General features: G+C 42.9%; 1 protein-coding gene across 2 annotated transcripts in view; it reads left to right on the forward strand.

Annotated features, from left to right (window-relative positions):
- The window catches only part of RAB26 (RAB26, member RAS oncogene family), a 184,899-nt gene that overhangs the window by 150,684 nt on the left and 15,963 nt on the right, over positions 1–18,252 (forward strand). For both annotated transcript variants that reach the window (XM_077274469.1, XM_077274471.1), the window contains 3 exons: positions 465–506; positions 636–702; positions 2,507–2,559. In XM_077274469.1, coding sequence (XP_077130584.1) covers positions 465–506; positions 636–702; positions 2,507–2,559 — 162 coding nt within the window. The remainder of the gene's footprint in view (positions 1–464; positions 507–635; positions 703–2,506; positions 2,560–18,252) is intronic.

The raw sequence follows: 18,252 nt of genomic DNA on the forward strand, positions 1-18,252 counted from the left end.
GTTATGGAAGTATAATTTAGTTTTATATGGCAGTATTATCTGGGCACTATTAAGTAGTATTATTTGGATACTGTGTGAAGGTATTGCATAGGCATTGTTTGGCGGTATTACTAGGGCATTGTACTGTATAGCAGTATCATATGGGCTTTGTATGGAAGTATTTACTATTGTGTGGCAGTATTCAGATATAAGAAATGGGTAAATAGGTAAATTATTGTTTTATGAGGTAGAGGTATTTTGCGTTTTGCTCAGGACCCCACATAAATCCCCACATTTTCATATGGCCATATACATAGAAATCACATACATGCGCCATGTTGTGCCGTATTCACACGCTATAGGAAATACTATGCAATTTGTTGAAAATCTTTGCAGAAAAACAGCTTATCATTTCCACAGCAAGAGATTTTCTTCCGCAGTTTGTATGAAAATCCTGATAATGATGCTTTTATCTTGTCTTTCAGAACAAAGTGCTGAATGTGGATGGTGTGAAAGTCAAGCTGCAGGTAAGGACGTGGCGTTTCTTTAATGTACTCAAACCTTTTATGTTCTTTAATGCAATCAGTATGATTTTTTTCTTTTTTCATTTTTCACTCCACGTGAATATATTATCGTTTTTTTGGTTTTTGTTAAAGATCTGGGACACTGCCGGACAGGAGAGATTCAGAAGTGTCACTCATGCCTATTACAGAGATGCCCACGGTGAGTACATGACATTGGACAAGCTTAGAAACTTGCCACAGTCCTGTAAAAAAACAACAACAAACAAACAGGACAAAATGAGCCCTGCCTACCTTATGGCAAACTAAACCTACCCCTTGATCGATAAGGTTCCCAGTATTGTGACATTTTCTTAGTGGCACTTTACAGCAAAATTAGTGGTCCTTAAACAGCTGACAACACAGCAAAGGGATCTCATTGTTAAACGTTATCAGTCAGGAGTAGGGCACAAAAGTGTTTTCAAGGATGTAGATAAGCAATGGAGCACCGTGAAGACGTCATCAAGAAGTAGCATCAATTTGACATAACAGTGACATTAGCAGGAATTTCTGGCAAGTACTAGTTGTGTCCTGCATGTGACAACAATCTCCAGTCTCGTATGTGTGGCTTGTGGGGTAGGTTGGCAGAAGATGGAAGTCTTTTCTTACAAAAAAAAACATCCAAGCCCAGAAGGGTTCTGCCAAACCAAAACCAAAATACCAAAAGCATGTGGGAAAATGTGTTATGGTCTGATGAGAACAAGATTGAACTTTTTTACCATAGCTCTAAAAGGTACATTTGGTGTAAAGCCAACACTACCCATCACCAAAAGGCCACCATACCCACAGTGAAGTATGGTGGAAGCTGTATACAGGAGATGATGCTACTCCCAGGAAGAATGGTCAAGGATTGCCAATTCTAGATGTGCCATGCTGATAGACTCCTACCCAAAAAAACTGAATGTTGTCATAAATTCAACAGGGACTTCAACAAAGTATTAGTTTAAGGGTGTGCAGATTTATGCAACCACATTATTTTAGTTCTTTGTTTTCCTTTTTTTTTCCTAAAACGATTTAATCTTATTTTTCAATGGATTTGTACAGATTATGAGCGAGATTAGAAGTGCAAAACGTCCTGAAATGATTCTTCTTGGTAGAATGTTTTTTCTATAATGACAAAAATTTAGCATTTTTAACATGGGTGTGTAGACTTTTTATATCCACTGCAGCTCAAAAAATGTATCTAGTGTGAAACCATCAATAAAAAAAAATAAGAGGGTGAGGAGGGAGATGCAGCTGCAGTTTCTCAATAAGTCCATTAGAAAAGAAAATGAAAGTGTTCTATTTTTTTTAAAGACGGGTGTGTAGAACTTTTTATATCCACTGTAGTAAGCTAAAAAATAACTAGTGTGAAACGATCAATAGGAAAAAATGGAAAGAGGGGGAGGAGGGAGATGTAGCTGCAGTTTTTCAATAAGTCCTTTAGAAAAGAAAATGAGTGTTCTATTTTTTTATAGGGATTAGTAGAACTTTTTATATCCACTACAGCGGCTCAAAAAAAAACTAGGGTGAAACAATCAATAGAAGAAAAGGAAAGAGGGGAAGGAGGGAGATGGAGCTGCAGTTTCACAGTCAATTTAAGAAGAAAATGAGAGCGTTCTAATTAGGTTCCTGGTAAAGTTTTTTGATAAGTGAGTTGAGTAACGAGAAGGGGACTACCGGCTACCCTGGTGTCAAGGTAAAACCAAGTTGGAGAGAGGAAGAATTAACCAAATGTGAATTACATGCATTTTTTTCTGATTTTTACCAAGTGTTTCTTGTCGGCCGAGTCCGCCCTGTGCGATTTTGTGTTTTCTTTGTTTTTCTTTTTCCTTTTTTCAGTTCTATATTTAGAGCCGTCTTGTGTTTCATATCAAACTGGAAACTTTTGCTAATTCATTGAGGCAAAACAGCTCAGGGCTAAATGAGATTAGCGGCCCGGCGTCCACACGTCCATGAAACGCTTATCTCCCCCTTTGTCTCCACAGCTCTGCTCCTGCTGTATGATATCACCAATAAGACCTCGTTCGACAATATCCAGGTAGGATGGATGACTTGCTTAGATTACTTTTGCTTTTTTATGCATTTTTATACTTGGACCCTTACTCTATTTTTTTTTCATAGTCTTTCTTTCTTTTGTGTAATTTTTCTATTAAAAGTTTATTTTTTACTAAGATTTTGGGCTAAAATACATTTCTGTAATTTGATTTCATTGAAAATTTTGCACTTTTGCCTTCTACAGCCTCCGTGTTGATGGCTGCGCAACGAGTTAACAGAGAATCTGTCAGTGAGCTCTCTCTGACTTTTTTCTGTTTTTTCCTCTCTGCTGATTTATGAACACAGACCACATCAAAGTTGAATGGGCAGTGAATCAAAAAGTCTGTTAACATTTTTAATTGAACTGAATTGCAAAATTCTTTGTATAATAATAAATATTGTCGACATAGGTGGACAACCCCTTTAAGGGAAGGTCTGTTGTAGAACTCACCTCTATGCACACAGTAATGCCAAAAGGGCACAGCGTCGTGCACTGTGTAGTGGCCGATCTCAGGTACTGCGGCTCAGTTCCTATGGAAATGAATAGAACCTTAGTTGCAGTACCTGGTAACAACCACTAGATAGTGCTGTTTCGGCTTCGATCATTGTAAGTATCCATCTTGGGGCCCTTGGCAATCTAAGACCAGTGATGTACTAAGCCTGGAAAACTACAGTACTTTAGAGGCGCTGGAATAAAAAAAAAGTCCTAACAACCGAAAAAGTGATTTAAAAAATACTAATAATAATCCTAAATCACCTCTAACATGACCTCTGCCATGTTCTTCTGGTATGGGGGGATAAAAGTGGTTCATAAGTGGAGAAAGAAGCAGATTGCAAAGGTTTGTTAAAGAGCAGTGACTATTTAAAATAAGCCCCGCCTATTCTACAGTGTGTAGTGGGCAGTCCTATGTATCTGGCAGGAGGAGGGGGCGGAGCTTCCAAGTGGATATACTACAAGAAACCAGAGTTTGAGGTTGTGTAGCTTCCCAAAGAAAACTGACAGATGTATGAGGATTAAAAAGATGAAAACAGTATTTTATTCTAAAAAGTTTAGAACATCAATTTCGATTTTCCGGACAATCCCTTTAAGTCACAATTTGCTGGTGAAATGAATGGAGCCGGCTGATTGTACAGCGCTGGTTCTGTGTACGGTTACGGTAGTGATGGCAGTCTTTATATAGACCGTGTAATTGCTGACAGGAGCTGCTTCGCCTCAGGGAGATTCAGGAAAACGCACAACTGTTGCCCGAAATCTAATGATGGGATAAAAATAAGAGGCTTTCAGAGGCCGGCGAGGCACTGGGTGCAGGAGCGAGGCGCCTAGGAAACCATGAATCCAGCCGCTAATTGGAGGAGCTTCTATTTTTGGGTTCCGAATTTTATTATTTCTGTATTTCCGAACGGAAGCTTTAACTTTTTCTTATCCGAATGAGTGTTGCCCATAATGTCTGTCCATCTACTACACGGGGCAGAGTCACTGTAGTGGTGAAGATTATATAGGAAATATTTACATTTTTGCCCCTGGTAAGGCTACTTTCACACTAGCGTTAACTGCATTACGTCGCAAATCCGTTTTTTTGCCGAAAAAACGGATGCGTCAAAAAAGTGAAAAACGTATGCAACGCATACAGCATTTCGACGGATCCGTCGCAAATCCGTTAAACGTTTCCGTCGAAAATACTGGATGCGTTGCATACGTTGCATCCGTTTTTACCATCCGTTGCATCCGTTTTTACGACTGATCCGTTTTTAAAAGGGAGGCTCCCAAATTTGATTGGCTACTGGAAAATATGGAAAACTATATAGTTACTGTTTTTACAGCCCATCTTTGAGGGTTTTAGTTTTGCGGCAGCGATGGAAGGTGTTCTTGTGAGCATTACTAGTTTGGTTACCGACATTATCTTTGAGACGAATCGCCTGGATATCATAGTGCGGGAGAAGGAGGCGGCAGCGGAAAAACGTAGGATGCTTCTGCAGCAACGGAGACGGAGACGACTCTGGATACATCCGATTAATGAACTACGGATGATGATAAAGGGATCCAAACCCTAACCCTACCCCTAACCTCACCCCTAACCGTTTAATGAACATTTTCTGACAGTCATAGTGCCACGTATTTCAGTGCCACGTATTTCAGTGCCACGTATTTCAGTGCCACGTATTTAAGTGTCACGTATTTAAGTGCCACGTATATAAGTGCCACGTATATAAGTGCCACGTATATGAGTGCCACGTATTTCAGTGCCACGTATTTCAGTGCCACGTATATAAGTGCCACGTATATAAGTGCCACGTATATAAGTGCCACGTATATAAGTGCCATGTATATAAGTGCCACGTATAACCACGTAGTTATAGTATTTATAGTACGTGGCACTGAAATACGTGGCACTTATATACATGGCACTTATATACGTGGCACTTAAATACGTGGCTGGCTGGGGTCTTGTGGCTGGCAGTCTTCTCTCTGGGTCTTGCTGGCATATGTGGGGTTGAAGGCCCAGGCCAGGTTTATATAGATTTGGGGGTGTCTGGCCAATTGGCAACAAAATCCAGCTTCTGAGCATGCTCAGTGCAAAAAAACGTATTGCAGCGCTGCATTGCGTCGTACGACGTGTCCCGACGCATCCGTCGCTCATAGGCTTCCATTGTAGCCAACGACGTATGCCACAGGATGCGTCGCGACACGTTTTTTAGGCGGAGACAAAAAACGTTACAAGCAACGTTTTTTGCCGACGACGTGTGGCCAAATTTCGACGCATCCGTCGTAAAACGGACACGACGTATGCCAATCCGTCGCAATACGTCGCCAATACAAGTCTATGGGGAAAAAACGCATCCAGCAAAAACTTTTGCTGGATGCGTTTTTTCTGAAAAAAGACGTTTTGAGACGTAATGCAGTTAACGCTAGTGTGAAAGTAGCCTAAGCGAAAAGTCTACTGTAAAGAACAGGAAGTATGAGTCTACAATTACCCCTAGTGGTCAGTGTGAAGATTGCAAGATTCCTTTTTTTTTTTTTTTTTTTTTTTAAATATGGATTGTGCTATGAATAAAAGAATACCAACATTTTTTAAGAAAACTAAAAAAAATTTAAAAAATATATATAGATATAAATAATTGTCTGATGATACATTAAGGCTAAAAGGCTTTTGTAAGAGTGATAATCCATGATCATTGGCCAGTGGAACTATGGTAGTGATCAGCTGATTGCATCTTTTATGTGGCCTGAATATGGTTTTTGCAGCACATCTCACCGTGTAAATCGTGAACGTGCTGCCGTCAATATGGGGACTTCAACAATCCAGATTGTCGGTGGCAGGAACAGTCAAGACCTCTCGGCAGTATCAGTGAATCCTAACTAACTGGAAGACAGAAGGGTTGTCATAGGGAAATGAGACTGCAGAAAACAAAGTGAAACACCAGAAAAGTGACAGGTGGTGTGACCGGTCAGGGAATCCGGAGTAATGATCATTCTAGCACATATTCTAGAGTGGGACCATAACATTGACAGGTGGGCTGAACAGTACGGAAATATGTGGCAGCAATCATTCTAGTATATGATGTAGAGATGGAAGGTTGTCATAGGGAAATCTGACTGCAGCAAAGTGAGGAAGCCGACCATTGACAGGTGAGGTTAGCCTGTTAGGACATCCAAGGCAATAATGGTAAGTCCAGTACATATTAGAGAGACGGAAGGGTTGTCATAGGGAAATCTGACTGCAGCAGACAAAGTGAAGCGGACTGAGGGATCTACTCAGAGCAGGAGCAGGTTGATAATTGCAGCAGACACTTCTGGCTTTTTATCATTTAGGTCATAGGGGGCGCTGTAAGCAAGAGTAGACTCTATTCTCCATCCTTCCATAATTCATCTCTCTACATCTGGGAGGCTTTCAAATATTAATATCCTAATTGCATCCAGTTCATGCGGCCGCTGTGCAGACAGTGTGCGCATCGCGTCCAGGGCGGGCGCCTATTAATGCTCACCAGGAATGGTAAGCGTGACAGTGCCACTCGCCTGGTGCAACTGCAGGATCTAATGGGGTGGGTTATATTAACCCTTTATGTTGTGATTTTTGTTCCCCTCTCTAGCAAAGCTAATGAGCACTTAAATCTTAAAAGGGTCCTCCACTTTGTGATTTTTATTTTTTTTTTGCTCTTTTTCTTGGCTGAGACTCCCAGTGATTGGCTGTAATTTGCTGAGGAATCCAGTGGCAAGTGTTTAATTCTCCAGCAGTGCCTCCGCAGGGGGAATGGGGAATTACACTGTTACATTGAAACCAATGAGCTGTTTAGATGTTGAGTCCTCCAGAGCTAAAGACACTTTATTTCTTGCTGCTGTTTAGTGTTGCGGACCAGAAGCCTTTAGAAGCTACATAAACTCCTACATGTCACTTTCCATAAATTATATATATATATATATATATATATATATATATATATATATATATATATATATATATATATATATATATATTTTATTTTTAACCTGATGTAAATTCCGCTGTTCTGAATCCGACTTGGTTTTTCTTTTTTTTTCTGTGCCTCTCTGTTCCGGAGATATGGCCCCTTCTTTTCTAAATATAAATCTAGTATTTTTAGCCAAGTGGGTGTGGTACACAAGAACACGCCCACAAGGAAGAGTTGAGGACCACGCTCACGTGGCTAAAAAGACTATATACATGGAATAGGAGGCCGTAACTCAGGAACGGAGAGTCACAGGAAAAAAAGAAAAACATTGTTTGATTCAGAAGAACAGCGGCATTTATATTACTTTATGGCAATTTGTAAGTTCTCTTTAATGACCCATAACCCACATGCTGACAGTCTCCTTTACATATGATCAATCCACTTTTCCATCAATATCACATCTTTTTAAGAGCAGGACGTGTAGGATTTTGTGTTAAATGCCGAATCTGAACAGAGAGAAAAATGCTGATTATAATGAATAAAGTGTCAGTACGGGCGCTATAGACGTCGACATAATGAGATGCAGGACGCACCGTAATCAGCTTTTTTTCTGATGGGAAAGCCAATTGTTTTGTCTGGAGCATTCACCGTGACCTACATAAGGCCAGGACTTTTATAATTTGCTGATATGTTTCGAATGGAACTTTTTGCAATATTTTTGTTTTTAGCGGGCGGCGATATGACGACTATGAAGAATATGTGAGTATTTAAGCAATAAACTGCTGCTTCAAGAGGTAGTCACCGGGAATGGTCTTCCAACAATCTTGAAGGAGTTCCCAGAGATGCTTAGCACTTGTTGGCCCTTTTGCCTTCACTCTGCGGTCCAGCTCACCTCAAACCATCTCGATTGGGTTCAGGTCTGGTGACTGTGGAGGCCAGGTCATCTGGCGTAGCACCCCATCACTCTCCTTCTTGGTCAGATATCCCTTACACAGCCTGGAGGTGTGTTTGGGGTCATTGTCCTGTTGAAAAATAAATGATGGTCCAACTAAACGCAAACCGGATGGAATAGCATGCCGCTGCAAGATGCTGTGGTAGCCATGCTGGTTCAGTATGCCTTCAGTTTTGAATAAATCCCCAACAGTGTCACCAGTAAAGCACCCCCACACCATCACACCTCCTCCTCCATGCTTCACGGTGGGAACCAGGCATGTAGAGTCCATCCGTTCACCTTTTCTGCGTCGGACAAAGACACGGTGGTTGGAACCAAAGATCTCAAATTTGGACTCATCAGACCAAAGCACAGATTTCCACTGGTCTGATGTCCATTCCTTGTGTTCTTTAGCCCAAACAAGTCTCTTCTGCTTGTTGCCTGTCCTTAGCAGTGGTTTCCTAGCAGCTATTTTATACCATGAAGGCCTGCTGCACAAAGTCTCCTCTTAACAGTTGTTGTAGAGATGTGTCTGCTGCTAGAACTCTGTGTGGCATTGACCTGGTCTCTAATCTGAACTGCTGTTAACCTGCGATTTCTGAGGCTGGTGACTCGGATACATTTATCCTCAGAAGCAGAGGTGACTCTTGGTCTTCCTTTCCTGGGGCGGTCCTCATGTGAGCCAGTTTCTTTGTAGCGCTTGATGGTTTTTGCCACTGCACTTGGGGACACTTTCAAAGTTTTCCCAATTTTTCGGACTGACTGACCTTCATTTCTTAAAGTAATGATGGCCACTCGTTTTTCTTTACTTAGCTGCTTTTTTCTTGCCCTGATACAAATTCTAACAGTCTATTCAGTAGGACTATCAGCTGTGTATCCACCAGACTTCTGCACAATACAACTAATGGTCCCAACCCCATTTATAAGGCAAGAAATCCCACTTATTAAACCTGACAGGGCACACCTGTGAAGTGAAAACCATTCCTGGTGACTACCTCTTGAAGCTCATCAAGAGAATGCCAAGAGTGTGCAAAGCAGTCATCAAAGCAAAAGGTGGCTACTTTGAAGAACCTAGAATATAAGACATAATTTCAGTTGTTTTACACTTTTTTGTTAAGTATATAATTCCACATGTGTTAATTCATAGTTTTGATGCCTTCAGTGTGAATGTACAATTTTCATAGTCATGAAAATACAGAAAAATCTTTAAATGAAGGTGTGTCCAAACTTTTGGTCTGTACTGTGTGTATGTGTATATATATATATATATATATATATATATATATATATATATATATATATATATATATATATATATATATATATATATATACACACACACACAGTAGCATGTAAAAGTCAGGGAGCCAGGGCACTTCTGGTCAAAGTTACTGCTATTATGAACAGTTAAGCAAGTTGAAGATGAAATGATCTCTTAGAGGGTTAAGTTACAGATGACACATTTCCATTGTATTTTAGGCCAGATAAATATTTTTTCATCTTTTACATTTTAAAAATTACAAAAAGGAAAATGAGCCGATGCGAAAGATTCGGCACCCTGCACGGTAAAAACCTAGTAGCACCTCATTTTGCAAGTATCACAGCTTGTAAACACTTTTTGTAGCCAGATAAGAGTCTTTCAATTATTGTTTGAGGGATTTTCATCCATTCTTCCTTGGAGAATTCTTCCCGTTCTGTGAGATTCCTGAGTCGTCTTGCTTCCTCTGCTATTTTAATGTTTAGCAACAGATTTTCAATGATGTTCAGATTAGGGGACTGTGAGGGCCATTGTAAAACCTTCAGTTTGCGTGTTTTGAGGTCGTCTATTGTGGATCTTGACGTGTGTTTAGGGTCATTATCCATTTCTAGAAGCCATCCTGTTTTCAACTTCAGCTTTCTTACAGATGATGTTATGTTTTTTCACCAAGAATTTGTTGAAATTTAATTGAATCCGTTTTTTCCTTTCCTGTGAAATGTTCCCCATGCCATTGGCTGCAACACAACGCCAAAGCATGATTGATCCTCCACCATGCTTAATGGTGGGCGAGATGTTCTTTTTCTGAAAAACTGTGCCCTTTTTTCTCCACACATACCTTTGATCATTGTGGCCAAAGAGTTCTGTTCTAACCTCATCGGTCCATAGGACTTGTTTGCATCAGGCTTGTTTAGATTTTCTTTTGCACGCTTTTGACGCTAAATTTTATGGTGAGAACGCAAGAGAGGTTTTCTTCTGATGACTCTTCCATGAAGGCCATATTTGTGCAAGGGTCTCTGAACAGTGGAACAATGTACCACAACTCCAGAGTCTGCTAAATCTTTCTGAAGGTCCTTTTCAGTCAAGCAGGAGTTCTGATTTGACTTTCTAACAATCCTACGAGCAGCGCTCACTGAAATTTTGCTTGGTCTTCCTTATTTTGACCTCCACTGTTCCTGTTAACTGCCATTTCTTAATTACAATTCTAAGAAAGGACAACTTGAAAACGCTTTGCCATCTTCTTTGCAATGTATTGGATAATAGCGGGAGCAATGCATACTGGGAAGTGAGGGGAAAGAAAGTTCCAACACCTATGGTGCTGCTAGAATACTGATGAAGGGAAACTGTCCACTGAAAAAGAGTTCCAGGACATATTAGAGAGGTTTTACGTGAAATGAAGGCTGCACTTTAGGGGGTGTTTACCGAGCATTTAAAGGAACATTTTATATACCTGTTGTACTGCAGGTATTATTAATGATTTTTTTTTCTGTATGTAACAATAAATTATATTTTCACATGTTCCATGGTGGAACTAAAGGTACCTTCACACGAAGCGACGCTGCAGCGATAGCGACAACGATGTCGATCGCTGCAGCGTCGCTGTTTGGTCGCTGGAGAGCTGTCACACAGACCGCTCTCCAGCGATCAACTATGCCGAGGTCCCCTGGTAACCAGGGTAAACATCGGGTAACTAAGCGCAGGGCCGCGCTTAGTAACCCGATGTTTACCCTGGTTACCAGCGTAAAATCTAAAAAAAACAAACAGCACATACTTACATTCACGTCCCCCTGCGTCCACTTCCTGACTGACTGAGCGCCGTACAGTGAGAGCAGAGCGGTGACGTCACCGCTGTGCTGCTTTCACTTTCACTTTGCGGCGCTGAGTCAGAGGAGGAAGCAGACTGCAGGGGACGCAATGTGAGTATGTGCTGTTTGTTTTTTTTACATTTTACGCTAGTAACCAGGGTAAACATCGGGTAACTAAGCGCGGCCCTGCGCTTAGTAACCCGATGTTTACCCTGGTTACCAGTGTAAAATATCGCTGGTATCGTTGCTTTTGCTTTCAAACACAACGATACACAGCGATCGGACGACCAAATAAAGTTCTGGACTTTATTCAGCGACCAGCGACATCACAGCAGGATCCTGATCGCTGCTGCGTGTCAAACGAAACGATATCGCTAGCGAGGACGCTGCAACGTCACGGATTGCTAGCGATATCGTTATAATGTCGTTTCGTGTGAAGGTACCTTAAATATAAAACCTCTGCCTGGCTCTTCTGCGCAAGAAGGATTAATTACACTGTGTAATCACAAGTTCTATGGATTGTGACAATGCCGAAGAAGGGGAGGACATCCTCGCATCCCGGGAGGATCGATACTGATCTAGGAGAAGGCCATTGTCCGTGATTGATAATGTGCTTATCCAGCTGTGCAGAACGGCCGGGAAAGTGGCTGTCAGGTCCCATACTGGGCGATAATAACACCGGCACCCGACCAGGTAGAGAAAACCTGCCAGCGTCGGCTCCGATAGGGAGAAAACGTCACTTTATTCCATTATTGTCTGTATTGTTCTTCTGCAAACAGTGGGAAGCAGGCAGCAGAAATGATGTCACCTCCAGGTCTGCGGGGTCCACGAGGGCTGCTGTAAAGACGAGGGCTGCTGTAAAGACGAGGGCTGCTGTAAGGACGAGGGCTGCTGTAAGGACGAGGGCTGCTGTAAGGACGAGGGCTGCTGTAAAGACCACCTTGGTTTTGCTTGCACAGAACTGGAATAAAATGATTTATCTTATTTTTATTATTTCTTCTTCGGGGTTTCAAATTCTGTGTGGCACTGAGGGCATCGGTCAGTTTCATGTTCTGAGGTTGGCACGTATCTTGATGGGGCTCACCGGTGGTCTTCTGACTCATAAGTGGCTTATGAAAGGGGTGCAATTGTACCTACTTTTGGTTTTCCAAGCCTAAGGGTATGTGTTAGTGTCCCTATTCACTTATACGTCGGGAACGTATCAAAAAACATTTTAAACATGGCCATAATATCAGATCCATGGACGTCCGTCACCTGGGACCCCGACTGATCAGCCGTGAGCAGGAGCCACCGTGGCAGAAAGTGTATGGAGCCAGATCAGCACAGCGCCCCACACTGTGCAGTGGCCGCTCTCTGGTACTGCAGCTCAGATCCTATTCAAGTGAATGCGCAGTACCAAAAACGGCCACTACACAGTGTAGGGAGCTGCTGCAAACATCTGATTGGTGCAGGTACCGTGTGTCGGACCCCCAACCTATCTTATTTTGATGACCTATCCTAATTATTGAAGAACTACCCCCCATAATTAATCAGCGTAAAATGAAACGCACTCACGAAATAGATTCTGGATTATTAAATATTCTGAATTATCAGATAGTTATGAAAAGGTATAAATCCATCTGGATCTGGAGATACTCTTCCTTGTTACATAGATGGCTACGGGTCCCGCTGCCGACAGTAGTGTTTCCACAGGGCAAAAGAGGCTCTTCGGAGTGAATCTCCATTCAGACTCATAAAGGGGAGTCCTGAGGCTCATAAAAGGGTGGAGAGTGGGGTCCTGAGGGTGTTGTGTTACCAATACAACTACTTCCTTCCCATGACAGTGCCAGACCTATCCATGGTTGTGTCTAGTATTGCAGCTCAGCTAAATTGCAGCGAATAGGATTGTGTTGCAATACCTCACACAACCTGTGGACGGGCGTGGCGCTGTTTTTTTTTAAAGAGAGCAATCATGTTTTTCAGCCGAGGGTGTATGTCTCTTTAAGATCACCTGCCGGCTCTTTCGGCTTGTATTATAGAGTGCAGTTATTATATTACCTTCATAATTGGTGACGGGCGGCGCACCTTGCTGATGATGCTGATTCCTCCCGAGATGCCCCTCAGGCAGAGCCGGCTGCTGCTTCCTCTTCTGCCTTGATAACATCTCCCCCTTAAGGCGCTGATCTAAATATAAGCTTGATTCACCTGCTGCTGAGCCCGTCCTCCGCAGCGGCCTCCACGTGGCACGGCGCAGGGTCTCCAGCCTCCGATAATGAGACAGGTGTCGTCCCACCACTCATTCTCACATTTCCTTATAGTTTTTTTTTATAAAGCATCTTGTCCTGACGCTGCGCCGCTGTATAAATACATCACTGACATCATATTCCGTAGTAAAAAGCTAATTTTATAATATATCTTGATACCACTCTGAGCTTAGATATTTGTGATACTGAGCTCCAAATCCCCTGCACTGACATTGGGTAAAGACATAAGATATGATTTCCTGCAGTCACCACTAGAGGGAGCCGAGGAGCTTCCCGTAGACTGGCAGGGATAATACAGGTGCAGCAAGCGCCCTCTAGTGGTGTGTACTGGCAGAACTTTTGGTTTTCTTTCTATGCAGTAAATTTGTAGCTCTGTATCAAGAAAAAGGAATCCTAAGATATCCCAACTCTGCAGAAAGTATCACATATGAATCCCTAGAATCCTCAGCAATTAGTATCACCCATGATGAACGTAGGTGCACCAACCCAGCAAACAGTATAAAAAACCATTGGTTTTAGGTACATCAACTAATGGGACAGAAGCACACAAATGCCTTAGATACCCCAACCCCGCAGACAGTATCATATCATGGTGGCTTTAGATACACCAACTAAGCATACAGTGTGGTCTTAGATACACCGGCTCAGCAGAAAAGCTCAGATACACCAGCTGCATCTATATGTATGCCTGTCCATGCCGGTAGTTTATATACCCGCCCATCTCTGGCAGCGTGAGGCTGTGTGTGTCCCTGCATATGAATGTGCCACATTATAACTGATCCTTGGAGGCAACATTTGGTGGAGGATGCGGGCAAGTTCTTCTGATTACAGGTTAGAGTCACCCTGGGGATAGAAATCTCATTGCAGCCATTGTATTCGGTGATGGGGTGAACATTGAGTGAGTTGGTGAGCCGAGCATGAATGTATACAGAGAAAATAACAATGCAAGGGCAAGGCCGGGCACACAAAGATCCATCTTATCTATTGCTGCCGCGTGTTTCCTTCAACCCCTGGGAGGAAACTTAGAATTCAGGAACACTCCATTGTTTGCCTTGTTACATGGGTTTTTAGTTTCCGTGGGATTTCTAATGATTACCGGCAATTTCCCTTAATTACCAAGGACGGTTTGCATTTAAAGGGCCTTGGCCGGAGTGTGGGCCCCGCAACAGGGGACTGATTTAGTTTTAATGTGGAATTATTGATGATAAGGAGTATATTGTATGATATTGGGTAACACTCCCTGTGTGCAGGATATCTCAGCACAGGTGATGGGCCACCGACTGGGTATTGCAGGCAGTTAGGGGTTAATCCACTTTTTGCACCATGATCCGTGCAGAAAAAGTGACATTTACATTTGGTAAAGATCAATAGAGCGTGGCGGCGGGGTGTAATTAATCATTCATAGACGCCGCGATCTGCTCCTAGTGTCAGTGATGAAGGATCCTGTATGAAGGTGGAAGAATTATGGATAGAGAAATGACACAGCAGCGTGAGGCGCACACACATCCATCCAGTGTCTCCCCAACCCCCCACAATAGTCATACATGTTCATCCGGGAGTGATTGTCAGACACCAATGGAAACAAACATACAAGAGTAAATTACCTACTGCAATCTTCTGGGGGAATAATATCTACATCATCAAATCATATGTCTTGTATTAATCCTGATCTTTCTTCTGCATTATACCCCAGAGCTGCGCTCACTATTCTGCTGGTGCAGTCACTGTGTACACACATTACATTACATTTCCTGAGTTACATCCTGTATTATACTCCAGAGCTGCACTCACTATTCTGCTGCTGCAGTCACTGTGTACATACATTATATTACTGATCCTGAGTTACATCCTGTATTATACCCCAGAGCTGCAATCACTATTCTGCTGGTGCAGTCACTGTGTACATACATTACATTACTGATCCTGAGTTACATCCTGTATTATACCCCAGAGCTGCACTCACTATTCTGCTGGTGCAGTCACTGTGTACATACATTACATTACTGATCCTGAGTTACCTCCTGTATTATACTCCAGAGCTGCACTCACTATTCTGCTGGTGCAGTCACTGTGTATATACATTACATTACTGATCCTGAGTTACATCCTGTATTATACCCCAGAGCTGCACTCACTATTCTGCTGGTGCAGTCACTGTGTACATACATTACATTACTGATCCTGAGTTACATCCTGTATTATACCCCAGAGCTGCAATCACTATTCTGCTGGTGCAGTCACTGTGTACATACATTACATTACTGATCCTGAGTTACATCCTGTATTATACCCCAGAGCTGCACTCACTATTCTGCTGGTGCAGTCACTGTGTATATACATTACATTACTGATCCTGAGTTACATCCTGTATTATACCCCAGAGCTGCACTCACTATTCTGCTGGTGCAGTCACTGTGTACATACAGTACATTACTGATCCTGAGTTACATCCTGTATTATACCCCAGAGCTGCACGCACTATTCTGCTGGTGCAGTCACTGTGTACATACATTACTGATCCTGAGTTACATCCTGTATTATACCCCAGAGCTGCACTCACTATTCTGCTGGTGCAGTCACTGTGTACATACAGTACATTACTGATCCTGAGTTACATCCTGTATTATACCCCAGAGCTGCACTCACTAATTGTCCTTCTTCTCATTACTGCTGCTATTTAATAATGGGAAGTGTTGATTTTCTGTGATTTTCGCAGTCTGGCGAGTGCTCGGGACGTGCTTCATTTACACCTGCTCGTGTGTAAATCCTGTACTGATACCGGGGGGAGCACGTGACTCTTGCCTCTCCTCCTCCTTACGTCTCCGCACTTGGTGCAGGATTTCATGGTCGCATCTCGCATTGTTATTAACACATCATTTAATTTATGATTCACTGTGGATTTGCGGTTTTCGAGGTGTTTTCAGCTATGATCTCCTTTTGCTGTTGTGTTTCTCGCTGCACGACCAAATCATCACAGGGCTATGCCTTTAATTTAAAGGGATTTTCCCATTTTAGAAAAACATGAGTTTCCTTCTAGAAACCCCCACCCTCAGGTTGTGTCTGGTATTGCGGCTGAGCTCTAATGACGTGAATAGGGCTGTGCTGTAATACTGCGCACAACCTGAAGTCAGGGGTGGCGCCATTTGTGGAGGAACGCAGACACGTATTCTGTTCTTCTTGGAATATGGCAGCTTCGGGGGGCAGTATACATCTATATACTTGTGAGGGGCTGCGGGATCCTGCGTCTCGTCTCCTTTACTGCCTCCCATTGAAGGATTAATGTTTGATGCACTAAGCGCTCCCATCTATTTTATGGAGTGATTACGGTTATGGCTGCTCGGCTCCACATCATGATATATCGGCGTTATATGGCATGTTACGGCTCCAATATACAAACACTTATGTTTCGGTAAATCAGGGATATGAAAAGCCGCCATAGTGCTGATCTATTCCTCCCGACAGCTTCAAAAGTGTGCGCTATCCTGACAGGAGGTCTCCTGGTAATAGTACTGTAAACCCGCACAGAAGAGGTAGTGCACAATACTGCACCGCAATAATGTGAAAGGTCCAATCTGACTGTACGGGCATCATCCGCTGGGGGGAGAGTCGGGAGGTCCCCATACACATTAGGTGGTCCGCAATGAAAAAAAAAATCTACGGGCTCAGCTGACTTTTATCTAATGTGTATGGCGGCCTTAAAGAGTAATTATTTAATAAATCAATAAAAATAAGCAACTCTTCAACAGATATTATCTCAGAAATCCACTTTTTTCTCCTCCTGGACTGATCTTTCCTTCTCAGTTTATGAGTAAGATCTGTATTCAGTGAAGACACATTTCCCCATTACAGAGAATTAAGATGACAGATGCTGCCCTTAAAATTCTATGGTGAGGGGAGGAGCCAGCGGAACACAGACGTTCTGCTCCTCCCACCTCCATAGAATCTTATGAGCACCAACTGTCATCTCCTGGTGGCTGCTCACAACCAGAACGCTATAGTGCTGCTTCTGTCACCGTAGAGATATATTAAGAAATGAATAGCGCTATTTATATGGAAAATGCATAATCCTAAATGCCTGCGTCTGTCCCAGGGTCAGCGCCCTAAAATAATACCGTATTTTCCTGCATTTCTATATATAGCTGTATGTGATCCCGGTTCTCTCTGACAGCTCATACGGAGATATTAGGAATTGGTGATGGCAGCTCGCCCTCTCTCCTGCCCCCTAGAGAAGGTACTAGCGGTAAAGGTGACAATCTCCCTGTCTCTCCTCAAAGGAAATAAATGTGACAAGTAACTACCGGATTATGGTGATCTGCGGCCACGGCTGTAACCGGCAGCGTACCCCCGGCTCGTCATCATGCCTCACTACTGCTCCCATCCTTTTCTATTCATGTTACCTTGTCTGACGCTTTTTGATTCACTGCTCTGCTGTCAGTACAGATATTTAGTGTACCCCAGTACGAGTGCAAGCTCATCTGCCGAGGATTCAATTGCCACAGTGCAGAGCCCCCATCTGGTGACTGGTATATAATACTACAGTGCAGAGCTCCCATCTGGTGACCGGTATATAATACTACAGTGCAGAGCTCCCATCTGGTGACCGGTATATAATACTACAGTGCAGAGCTCCCATCTGGTGACCGGTATATAATACTACAGCCCAGAGCTTCCATCTGGTGACCGGTATATAATACTACAGCCCAGAGCCCCCATCTGGTGACCGGTATATAATACTACAGCCCAGAGCTTCCATCTGGTGACCGGTATATAATACTACAGCCCAGAGCCCCCATCTGGTGACCGGTATATAATACTACAGTGCAGAGCTCCCATCTGGTGACCGGTATATAATACTACAGCCCAGAGCTTCCATCTGGTGACCGGTATATAATACTACAGTGCAGCGCTCCCATCTGGTGACCGGTATATAATACTACAGTGCAGCGCCCCCATCTGGTGACCGGTATATAATACTACAGTGCAGCGCCCCCATCTGGTGACCGGTATATAATACTACAGTGCAGAGCTCCCATCTGGTGACCGGTATATAATACTA

This window comes from Ranitomeya variabilis, chromosome 7, assembly GCF_051348905.1.
Source record: "Ranitomeya variabilis isolate aRanVar5 chromosome 7, aRanVar5.hap1, whole genome shotgun sequence".
In the NCBI taxonomy this organism is placed as follows: domain Eukaryota; kingdom Metazoa; phylum Chordata; class Amphibia; order Anura; family Dendrobatidae; genus Ranitomeya; species Ranitomeya variabilis.